The sequence below is a fragment of the Ursus arctos genome, unplaced genomic scaffold, assembly GCF_023065955.2.
Source record: "Ursus arctos isolate Adak ecotype North America unplaced genomic scaffold, UrsArc2.0 scaffold_5, whole genome shotgun sequence".
Classification (NCBI taxonomy): domain Eukaryota; kingdom Metazoa; phylum Chordata; class Mammalia; order Carnivora; family Ursidae; genus Ursus; species Ursus arctos.
The window spans coordinates 63529774-63541668 of record NW_026623067.1 but is presented as its reverse complement, the minus strand read 5'-3'; the positions used below and the strand labels follow the sequence as shown (position 1 = coordinate 63541668).

General features: G+C 53.5%; 1 protein-coding gene and 1 long non-coding RNA gene across 2 annotated transcripts in view; one reads left to right on the top strand and one right to left on the bottom strand.

Annotated features, from left to right (window-relative positions):
- Window positions 1–510: 510 nt before the first annotated feature.
- Window positions 511–11895, bottom strand: part of THBS4 (thrombospondin 4) — a 40851-nt gene continuing 29466 nt past the window's right edge. The window contains exons 12-22 of the mRNA XM_026498720.4: window positions 11734–11841; window positions 11320–11479; window positions 9388–9506; window positions 8463–8515; window positions 5818–6011; window positions 4721–4899; window positions 4064–4112; window positions 3770–3966; window positions 2967–3139; window positions 1263–1402; window positions 511–736 (exon numbers count right to left, since the gene is read on the bottom strand). Coding sequence (XP_026354505.2) covers window positions 675–736; window positions 1263–1402; window positions 2967–3139; window positions 3770–3966; window positions 4064–4112; window positions 4721–4899; window positions 5818–6011; window positions 8463–8515; window positions 9388–9506; window positions 11320–11479; window positions 11734–11841 — 1434 coding nt within the window. The 3' untranslated portion in view covers window positions 511–674. The remainder of the gene's footprint in view (window positions 737–1262; window positions 1403–2966; window positions 3140–3769; window positions 3967–4063; window positions 4113–4720; window positions 4900–5817; window positions 6012–8462; window positions 8516–9387; window positions 9507–11319; window positions 11480–11733; window positions 11842–11895) is intronic.
- LOC130542781 (uncharacterized) lies at window positions 1271–5384 on the top strand. Its single transcript, XR_008957582.1, has 2 exons — window positions 1271–1455; window positions 2255–5384. It is a non-coding gene; the product is annotated as an uncharacterized LOC130542781 (long non-coding RNA).

The window sequence follows — 11895 nt, the reverse complement described above, 5'->3', positions numbered from 1 at the left end:
AAACACGCACTAGATACTTACTCTGTTCTAGGTACGATGCTGGGCATGGGGGATACGGATGGTAAGACAGGGTCCCTTAGCTCAATAAGCTTACCTTCCACTAGGGGGAGCCAGATCTATAAATAAGCAGAACAGCGGTGCGGAAGGTGCGTGTGGAGTGGGGGAGAGGGCTAGAAAGGACTGGACAGGTTTGCTCCAGGATTGGTCATGAGAAGTCAGCTTGGGGAAGGTTCCCCCGAGCATGTGTTTTTGAGGCTACTTCCCCAGAAGAGGGAGGCTGCTGAGGTGAGCCTGGCACCTGGCCGCCTTCTCTGTGAAGCTAAGCGGGAGGGACCAAAGAGGAGACCTCTGGCCTGGGCCTTCCTGACTCACACACTTGCTCAATAATCTCCTGACTGAGCCCGTCCGAGCCAAAAAGATCCCCCTGCAAGTTCAACATGCGTCCCTCCAAGAACAGTACACAGCCCATCAAAGCCTGGGCCACACGTAAGCAATGTCTGAGTAACATGGTTTTTAGAAATTCTCTCTCCTTTATTGTCACATTCATATAAAAAGTTTGATATATCTGGATTGGTACAAGAAAGCCACAGTGTATATAAAAAAAAAAGCTGTAGGAAGTTAAAAAATAGATGGCTTTAGTGTTTGGAAAAGCAGTTACGGATTGCTTCCTTGGTTTAATTATCCAGGCGATCGAAGTTCTGGGTTTGAAACTCTTGGAAGTCCTCTGGGATGGTGTCTGCAAACAAGAACAGGCAGGGGGTTAGGAAGGCTCCTTCCACCGGAATCCTGGTGCAGCTCGTGCTGTGCAAGCATCCTGTAGGGGTCACTGTCAGCCCGAGCAACAGGCCCAAGATGACTCCGCAGCCATTTTCTACCTCAGGCTGCTTTGTAAATTGTTGGCTTAAAGCCCAGGAGTGCTCATTGACAGGCCTGAAGGAAATTAGCAGGCAGAATGGATTTTGAGTGTGATTATGTTTGAGCCATGAGAAAATAAAGGCTGCCTGTAAATTAAATCTGACGGAATTTCTCACTGAACCCCCAAATCCTAAGCCAAGCAGTTAAATTCTGTGGGTCTCAATTTATCTATCAAATAGGAAAAAAAAAGCTCTACCATTTACTTTAGTTACACAGAGGCTGTTACATTTTAATGAAGATGGGGCATGAGCTTTGGGCTTCTGGGAGGAAAATGTGCAATAAAAATAAGGTGGTATTATTTAATTCTAGTAATAATATTGTATAGTAGTAACAAGAATGTGCGTTACCATTGCAGCGATACTTGAGGTTGGACCAAATGATGTTTTCTTGGGAGAAGCAGAACACACCGAGCCGGCCTCCACGCATGGTGGTGTCTATGGTGACCCCGGAGTCGGCCACCAAGTCGGAGCCTTCATAAAATCGCACTCTGCAGATGACACAGCCCAAGCCGGTCACCAAGAAACTCAAACCCAGGTCAAGGTACAACCCACTTCTTTGCTGTTCCATAATCCATTTTTCACAGGCCTGGACTGTGCTCCAGCTGCTGCCCCTTCCCTACTAGACGGGGGGCTCCATGCAGTCGGGGCTGGCTGCTCATGCCCTCCCATACTCTCTCCCCCAAAGGCCCAACGTGATTTGGGCAGAGTCAAACTCGAAGGTGCCTGCTGAGGAGTTAAAGAGAAAACACAGTACGACCCAGGACCAAGAGACTTGGTGACCTCACTGTCCTTTGGGTTACCTTGTCTGGACACCATGCTTAAAAACCACTGCTTTTCCTCTGGTCTGAACGATAGAATCTGGTGGAATCTCAGAGTAGTGGTCTCTGTCGGGAGCAGTAGCACTCCCTAAAGAAGGGTTTTAGAAATTTGTGGGGACATTTCTGGCTGTTCCTCTGGCATTTTATGACAGAAGCCAGGGAGGCTGAATGGCTTACAAGGCCTTGGAGAGAACAAGAAAAACTCGTCTTGCACCCTATATGCTTTTGGAGTGTCCTCCAGACACTTGGGTAGGTGAAAAGCCCATTTATAATTATCTGGACCTAGACCCTAACTTCCTTTTACTTGTGAACATCAAGTATTTTTTGCGCTGTTTTAATATATACTGAAATTATGGAGTACTTTGTTTTGCTTAAAAAGAATTGTTCTCCCTTTTAGAAATTAAGTCACCCGCAGAACAATCCACATTAGAATGTCACTGCTTCTATTTCATGGTGTGTTGTAGTGTGGTGCTAAGTGTTTATGTGATTTTGTTACAAATTATTCTTGTTTCTCTATTATAGGTGTTAGGGATCAGATCGTATTTTCTATGATTTCATTCTGGGAGAGAAAAGGAGGCCTTGTGCTTCACAGGGCTGAGAACACGATCGTCTTACTGTGCGGCAAACAGTACACTGGACTCCATGTCTCACAGGAGAACAGAACATGAGTTAGTGTCATGATTTTTTCCCCACTAGGCTGGCTTCCCGCCCTGGTCAGGAGATTGCAATGGGTACTCCTTCCTCAGTGCGCTACAGGGGGAAGGCCTGGCAGTGAGGAGACCAAGGTCAACTGAGATCCAGACACCGCCTTCATGGCGTTTCGAATCCAGCAGGGAAGAGCCGGTGAGCGACTCCCTGCAGTGCGCTGTGGACTGGTCATGAGTAAGCGCCGTCCAGGGCAGGTGTGGCTGAGCCACTCCTCCCCTCACACTGGCCAGCATGGCAGAGAGGGGCTCACCATCCTCCCCTGCTGAGACAGGCTCCCCCCCCCCCCCCCTTTGCAGAAGGTCCCTCTACCCCCAGCTTGTCCTTAATGTCCAGGTGGTTAGTCTGAGCTTGGGTGTCTCCTTCCCGCTTCTTTACTGGGAGCCAGAGCCTGATGTCTCGGAAGTCCCGGCGTGCCCTTGGAGGCCATCCTGGGTCCAGACTGCTGAGGGCAGCCAAGGCCCTGTGATGCAGAATGAGGGTGAGCTTGGCTTCCCGTGCAAGGTGAGGAGATAGGTCCTGCACGTACCTGATGTAGCCCACCTGGGGCCTGTGCTGCAGGAACCAGCGGTAGGACACCTTGTCCTTCCAGCCCACGTTCCTTGAGTCCTTCCAGAGCAGCCGCACCTGGTCGCTGGTGTCCCCAGTGTGCCACAGGGAGTTGCGGAGATGCTCCCCGGGACCGGTCTTAGACTTAACGGCCTGGAAAGAATATAGGCAAGGTTTTAGAACAGAAGGCACAGCCCACCCTTCCTGCTTCCTGGGTCCCTAGGGGTGGTGACTTCATGGTTACAATGTGGCTGCCTTAGATCTGGACAAAAGCATAAACACTTAAATGCCCTTTTTACTGAGGTGACCCTTAATCCCTGAGTCATCAGCACTGGCTGATACCCCATCAACTCCATGTTTTTCCTGCTGTAAATCCAGTACTCCCCACATCTGTCTGAAGAGTGCTCAGAAGTCTGCCTTTTCCCAGAGCAGGAGTGACAGAGGCAGCATCTCAGCCTTCCTAGACGGAACTGGCCCCAGCGTGGGAACAGATGAGCCACTTTCGGGTGTGGTGCACCTGCTAACATGCCCCCAGAGCTCCCCCAACTCTTGATCCCCACTTGAGCTGACAGTCTCCCCGTCGGTCACCCCGAGGTTAGGATGTGGCTGGTACGCAGGAATGAAGGCAAGGCCCAGGGTGGGCTCTGGTGTTCCCTGCCCTGAACTCAACACAAATAACCTCAATTCCATAGACGAACTAACTGCCCTATGGGAGAACAGGGCTTACTTAAAAGGAGGGTGAAAGGCTCGAAGGGGAGAGGAGTGGCTGAGCACTGTGGCTACCTTAAGCTGGATGCCGGGTTCGGCGACAGCCCGGAACGGCGTGGCTTGCCAGTATGTCTGCTCTGTCTGCTTCCACATGACCACGTAGAAGCTGGAGCTGTCCTGGTAACCGAAGATGAAGCCGGCGTAGTCATCGTCCGTCTGGGTGTTCACGTGGAAGGTCCCTTCAAAGTCCACTCCGTTGAATGCCGTGTACCCTGGAGGGATCCGAAGCAGATCAGAGAAGCAGACCGGCCACGTGAGCAGCCGCCGGGACTGCATTCCACCCACGTGGTGCGGAGGCCCTGGACCTACCCACTGCCAGGCCGGGATCGCTGTTCATGGTCTGCACGATCTCCATGCCCTGCAGAGAAAGTTAAAGTTCAGGGCCATCGTAGAGGGTGGGCAAGCTCCAGGCAGCCCGGAGCCTCCAGCGGCACTGGGGAGTGCTCAGCGAGCTCCGACCCCCACGCACAGATGGTGGTATCTGAGCAACTCTCTACCTTGCTGGGCGCTCCAGGAGCGCACATACTGTGGGGGGAGAAAAGGCTGAATAGAAATAATTTTGCCAGAACTGTAATGAAGGGTCTGTTGAATCTGCTTCAACTTCTAATGACTGTGACTTGCTGGGTGACGCTAAAAAATCGAAGCCTCTCCGTGCCTGCCTGCTGTAGTTTCACAGCAAGGAGGACGTGTGGAAGGCGGCCCGCTGGAGAGAGCAGGAGCGTGGCTCTGGGGTCAGACTGCCTGGGTCCCCACCCCAGCATTCTCAGCCGCTCCCTGCCGTGCTCCCATGAGCCATCATTTCCCGCTGATGGGTACACCGGGGCCTAGCGGCAGTGTCTGTCACAGGGCTACGGTGAGCAGTCCGTGCAGTGCGGGACGCCGCACCCTCTCGCGGTTACCTGCTTCTCCCAGAAGGGCCGGTGCGGACAGGCAGAGCCGAGCTGCTGCCAACCACGGGGCACGTACCTGGTTCAGGACCACCCAGTTGGGATCGATCTGGGCGTCTCCTTCAGGGTCCAGGACCACAGTCTGGTAGGCTCTGAAGTCAGTCAGGGTGACCTCTGCATTCTCCGGGCAGACGTCGATCCGATCGATGACCTGGTCCTGGTCAAAGTCTGTCTCGCAGATGTCTCCCACGCCGTCGCCTGAGTGGGGTGGGGGAGGAGGAGAGGAGCTGGCTCCGGGCCGCATGCACCGCTGCTCCTTGACACAGACAGGGCTGGGCAAGGAGCTGAGGGAGCCCATGCCCCACCTCCAGGGCCAACTTTTCAACCCACGTGGGCAGAGAAGCCCAGAATCAGCCACGTCTGAGGTGGCCCTGGGCCCCGCCCTGGAGTCTTCATGGTGGCTTGGTGAACCCCACTGTATGTGACCAAAAGAATTTCCTGGGGACAGAGTGGAAGAAGAAACCCTGCATGTTCTCTGAGGACACTGGGGTTCACCAAATGGTGGATCTTGAGGCTGACCTTACATAAGCAAATGTCTGTAGCACTGTCTCTAGTCCATACAAAAAACAAGGAAATTGTTGTCATCAGACTGTCCCTAAGACCATAATTTCTGATGATCCTTAGGCTGAATCTGGCTCGTAGGTTTTGTTCAGCTGACATGGTATTAAAATATTTGAATTAAATACTGCATGGCTGTGGATGGACATGCCCTCGCCAACTGTCTCATTTCTGGCTTTGTGCAGGCTTATTGGCCTGGTCCCCGCAGCCCTCTGAGTCTGTGAGCCCATCTAAGCCATTGCTGCTGTTCCCTTCTCTCTGTCCTGCTCCTTTTCTGTGACTCCTGGTGAAAAGGAGCAAGCAAGATGCTGGCGCAGTTGCCCAAGCTCCTGGAGCGGGAGCGTATGGCTGCTTCCTGTCCCGTGTGACCTCATCCCAGGGCTGCTCAGAAGCTGCAAAGCAGCTCTTCTCTGCAGAGTAAGAGAACGGGGTCTACCAGCCGTCTGCTGTCCACACAAGCTGTGGCTGCTCAGAGAAGCCCTGGGAGAGACGTGCCACAGTATGCCTGGCCGAAGGGAGTTTGGGGGTCCCACACAGCCCTAGGCTGAGCTCACTTACTGTTGCTATCCTCCTGGGCTGGGTTGGGGACCAGCCGGCAGTTGTCCGGTCCAGGGGGCACCAGGTCTGGGATGCCATCGTTGTCATCGTCGTCATCACACTCGTCACCAATCCCATCCTTATCAGTGTCCAGCTGGGCACTGTTAATGACTGTGGGGCAGTTGTCTGTGCTGTCCTGGTGCCCATCTCCATCACTGTGGGAGAAAGAAGAGGTGATGTGTGGCACTGGTGAGCAGAGAACAGGGGTAAGAAACAGAGCTGGGGTTTGGGGGCTTGTCTTGTCAAACCCATATGTCTTCAGACAAGGCTGCCCTCTGGGCCTCACAGACCATTTTCCTACTTCCTCATCTTGTTGAAACAAATAGATCATACTACTCAAGAAGATAAAAGGTGATTTTGTGATCAGATGCTCCTATCAGACCCCAGGGACTACGGTCGCCACCACTACCACCACCACCCAGAGAACGTACAAAGGGAACAAAGTGTGAAGGGCAGTGGAGCCCGGCTGTTCAGTGTGAATCCAGGCTCAGCGTCCTCATCTGTAAAATGGGCATAACAGAGCCTACCTCATAGGGTTGTTACAAAGATTAAATGCTTACGTGATGAGAACTTCGCATATTACATCTGAATATATGATAAAGCATCTCTACGTGCTGGCTGCTGGGAAGCCCTGCAGTGTTTCCTAGTCCTCCTCCCATTCCCTGGCCAGCAGACCCAAGAAGGATCAGATGTGAATGCCGCAGGGAGAACGGCAGAGAGAAGAGGGCCGCCCCTTTCCGAGAGGGTAGCTTGGAGTCTGGGCTCACTCCTGCTCTCAAGCACTTCTCAGAACCCTCATTCTCTGCCCACGTGACAAGTCTTTTTCCAGGCCTAGTGGCCGCCCAAGGAGGAGACTGCCCTGTCCCCAGAGGTCTCCCTGAGTTGACAGAGGCCTCCCATGACTGCTCTGAATCTGAGTGGATGCACCTTCCACCCTCCTCCCATGGCCTGTCCCAGGCAGGGGTAGGACGGGGGAGGGAAGTCAGAGACCAGTCCATGCCTTTCAGACCAGAGGGGTCCCACCTGGCCAAGCAGAGGACGGCACGGCTCCAACAGCGCCATGCCTGTGCCTGCAGCAGGGCTGGTTTCTAAATCCCAAGATGGAGCTATTTCCATTCGCAGCCATTCTATACAGCCTTGAACATTTTTATGCAAAACAAGCAGTTCCTGTCCTCCTCCCCAAGGTTCAAGTTTGTGGGAATTAAAATGGAGCAGAATGAGTCATGTATTTTAGGCGAATATCTAGAGGCTGACAGGGCTGGGTATTTCAGAGATTCCTTGGATGGCAGTCAGCGCAAGAGGACCCGCAACAGGGAACATTCTTGATGTCCGCCACTTAGGGGGTTTCAAGGTACCCGTCCCACCTTCCCCGCCGAAATGGCGACCTCCTAGGTCAGACGCTCTTGCTGCTTTGCCTCTCCTCATGCTGTGGTAACACTATCACAGCCGGTTGGCTGCCGGTCACCTGAGGGCCAGCCTTCCGCCGGAGCCTTACCTACGTTCTCTTTCATTTTACCCGAACCTGCAAGGTACATTGCATTCTCTCTGCTTTGCAGAGCAAGAACTTGAGAATGCAATCGAGAAGTACACTGAAGTTCACTTGGCTCGCGTGGGCTCAGGCCTCAAGGACACTGAGCACAGGGACTGAGATGGGGCTTTCTAGGAGCTGTCCTCGCACAGGGTGCGGCTCAGGAACCACGGTCTGGAGGGCAACCTGAGAGAGGAGGTTGGGAAGGGAGGCCCTGTTTCCTCCTGTCTGCCTCCCCGAGTCCCTTCCCTCGCGCAGCCCCGTCCCACTGCCTAAGCGTTCCTGCTGCAGATGAAAGGGGACCGAGCCTCGGACCACAGGCGCCTCCGGGCGGGGGGGGGGGGGGGGGTGCACTTGTCTACGTTCCTGGTGACGTTCCCACAGCAGCTGATCCGCCCCGGGTTAACACAGGACTCCCTCCATGGGGGGCTAGGAGGGTTGACAAAACTCATTTGCCCAGAACAATACCACCAAATAACGGGCACAGAATGAAAGAATTCCAAGGACACTGAAATCACAGTGATCCCTCAGCAAACTGACAGCTTTGTTTTGGGATCATGGTGAAGCTTTCCGGAGCTGAAGGAATATAGTAATACAAGAGCTAAAGCTATGGAGTGCCTCTCTCTGCGTCAGGGAAACTCATGTGCACTCTGTCAATTCACGCAGTCCTCACGGCAGACCTGTGAGCTGGATGCCCTTGTCCTCTCCGTTTTTCCAGTGAGGCTTCTGAGGCAGAGTCTGGTGACCCGCTCACGATTAGTCTGTAAGCGAAGGAGCTGGGACGTGTGTCCAGCTGCGTCACCCAGACCCCAGCTCGGAAGCACGAGGCTCCGCCGCCTCTCCAGTAATAGACTCTCACTTGCTAGAGCGCCTCCTGGCCCCTCTGGACCCTGTCACCTGGCTACAGAGAACTTTCAAGGACGTGATGACCCTGACCAGAGGCAGGGCTACTGTCCCACCAGTAGCTCAATCTATTCAGAGAGATCCCGAAGCAAGGTAGCAGCAGAAAGCGCTGAGAGCTAAAATGGTCTCTGGATTTTTCATATGGCCCTAACGCAGCTGGGAAAATGTGCCATACCTGTCCTGATTGGTGTCACAGGAGTCCCCGACCAGATCGTTATCCACATCAGACTGCAAAGAGAACAGAACATGTTATTATTTATCCCTGGGCCTTCACGCACAGAATGTTCTAGAGAAGGCAGACCTGGCCCATCATCACTGCATCTCAGGAATTATTTCTCTGGAATTGGGTTGGTGCAGAACTGCAAAAGGACAACACCATATTGGTGTAGGCACAATGCTGAATTGTCAAAAAAGCCTTCCAAAATATCAAACCACATGGCTGGGCTGCCTACACACCAGATGAGCTGACTGGAGAGGGCGCCGGGGCAGGATGGTGGCAGGTGGAGACGTGGAACTCTGGCACGGGTCGGAGGGGAGCCAGCCAAAGGCCTGGGGACGAGGCAAACTGATTTTGCTTTGCCTCTGCATGTTGGAATTGGGCCAGAATGGGAGTGAGTCACAGAGGGCAACAATGACGCCCCTCTCACAGGGCTTTAAAAATACATGACACATCCCATCCAATTATCCAGACAGGAAGGAGGAGTGAGAGGGAAACAACCCGTCGCTGACTGAACAGCATCTGAAGCGTCCGTGCACAGGCCGTGTAGGGTTTGGGGGCTAAAAGGACACAAGGCTCCCAGTGGTTAGCCGCCACGTTGCATGTTCGTCTCAGCAAAAACAACTGGTTTTGGGCAACATTAAACTCCTGCTCCTCACCTCACAGCCAATGTGCAGCCTGTGCGATCCACCCAGACGGCCTCAAGCCCCCGGAGCTGTCTTCCCAGAAGCTCCAGGCCTAAGTGTGCAGTGCGGCCACCTCTGCTCCAGGAGGCACACGGCAACAGCAGGGAGCTGAGCCGGCGTCTCTAAGACACTTGTCATAAAGACTTCGTGCACACGGAAGCTCAGCCTAGAGTCCGAATCCCCCGAATGCTACTCACCTGGTTAGGGTTGCTGACATCAGGACAACTGTCACAGACATCCCCCACGCCATCCCCATCCTTGTCCCATTGGTCACGATTGGGAACTTTTGGGCAGTTGTCCAGAATGTTTTTTATTCCTACAAGAAAGGAACACTTCCCCGAGTCAGGTGAACATCGCAGAGAGGCTTAGAACACAGACTTCTGGGTGCTAAGAGACCAGGCCTGTACCCAGGTACGCGGGGAGTGACTTGTACCCGGGCCATCGTCCCAGAGCCACAACCTTTCTCGGCAGTTATCTGCACGCAATCTCAAAGGATGGATTCTGGGAGACTTACAAATGAATGGTGACCTGAGGCCTTTCTCCACGGAGTTTTAAGCTGTCCAAGACGTCAAGGGCTATCACTGCAACCAGATGAGGAGGTCATGAGGGCGAGGTGGGCTGACCCGAGAGAGGGACCTTGTGGGGGTGTGAACAAAGACTGGGACTGGAGGGCGGGGGCAGGGGCGTGCTGAGCCTGGCCCACCGTGCCCGTCCCCTCTCAGCTTTTGTCTCATCATGTCCTCTCATACCAGCAGCTTGCCATCAGTCATGGCGGGAGTGCTATTTCTATCACCGAAACTGGCAAATGCTACAACTTGGGGCTTGTTTGTTTCCTTGAGCTGGTTTGCCAGCATACCACTGGATCTGGCCATCAGTCAGGCTTGTAGAAGATAGGAGTGGGGTGTGTGTGTGGGTGTGTGTGTGTGTGTGTGTGTGTGTGTGTGTGTGTGTGGTGGGTGGCTGGGTGGAGGGGAGGGGGTACATTTCTGGAAAGATTTTCCTTCAAGGCTCTTGTGATATGAGATGTTTCTCAGGAACTATCAGATCCAGTCTATACTTTGAGGATAGTCATGTATGTGTTATGAAAGCGATACAGAAACAAATGTCCTTCAGGGGTCCCGGGTGGCTCAATTGGTAAAGTGGCTGACTCTTGATTTCGGCTCAGGTCATGATTTCAGGGTCTTGAGATCAAGCCCCATGTGAAGCTCAGTGGGGACTTGCTTGAGATTCTCTCTCTCCGTCTCCCCCTTGCCACCCCCTCACTCTCTCTCTCTCTTTCAAATAAATAAATAAATCTTAAAAAAACCCCAAACATGTCCTTCTTCACACCCCGAGAGGCTCCAGCGCTCAAGCTGTGCTCCGGGGGGTGCCATTCACACAGCGCCCACTCGAAGGCCCCGTCAGTGGTGCCAGGCGCTGGGCAGTGCAGCTGTCCTGCCTCCAGCCTCCTTCCAGAATAGGCAGGGCATGCACACGTCTCCCAGGAGACGCCCAATCCCCCGCAGGAGGAGCCAAACCCGGCCGCAGCCTGCGACCCTGTCGAGGCCCCTCATTCTGCTCTCCGCTTCCAGGACTCTTAGGCATGGAAAAGAGGCTGGTTTGGGTGGTGGGCAAAGATACACTCTTTCTGGGAAGACAGAGGCCCTACAAAGACACAGCCCTGACAAGACACTGCTTGAAGTAATTCTTACAAAGTTTCTGGCTGTGACGTAGAGGTCCAGAAACACCCAGTGTTATTAAATAGGGGAGTGGGTTATGGAGTCTCCTTCCATGGAAACAGGTGGGCCAGGGGCCCCTGGGTGGCTCAGTTGGTTAAGTGTCTGACTCTTGATTTTTGGCTCAGGTCATGATCTCAGGCTTGTGAGACCAAGCCCCAAGTCCGGCTCTGTACTGGGTGTGGAACCTGTTTAAGATTCTCTCTCCCCCTCTCCCTGTCCCCACCTCCTTGTCTTTAAAAAAAAAAAAAAAAAGAAAAGAAAAAAAGAAACAGGTGGGCCAGACATAGGCCGAGGAGAACCACTCAAGTGTGGGAGGCCTTCCGAGGTAGCAGTTCCATTTCTGCTCCTAACAGACAAAAAGGGCAAAAGGACAAATGAGTCCCAAATAAAAGCAAAGCGAGACAAGCTGACCGTCTCCGTCCATGTCGTCATCACAGGCATCTCCTTTTCCATCCCCATCGGTGTCTTTCTGGTCATTATTCAGGACATTCCGGCAGTTATCACAGGCGTCCCCAAAGATATCTTTGTCGCTGTTCCTTTGGTCCACGTTGTGAGTCAGGACACAGTTATCCTAAAGCATCGGAAGACCAAACGTCTACTCAGACTCTACTTACCCTCCTCGGTTGCTGGCCCTGGGTGGGCGCCAGCCAGCCTCCACCCGCACGCGCATGCCCCATCAGCGCTCAGGGTAAAGTCACAATGCCACGGCATCGCAGGCATGGAAACGAACACTCGGGGTGACTCATATAACAGGTAACTTCACGGGCTCTCTTCCACCATCCCTGGGACGTGGCACCTCCCAGGCCCTCCCGGCAGAGCAAGCACCTGTTCATTGACGATCCCATCTCCGTCGGCATCCTCGTCACAGGCGTCCCCAATGCCGTCTCTGTCTGCATCCTCCTGGCCAGAGTTTGGCACGTACTTGCAGTTGTCCTAGGGAGAAGCAACAGAGCTCAGAGAGGCATCCATGTCGGACTCTTTTTCAAT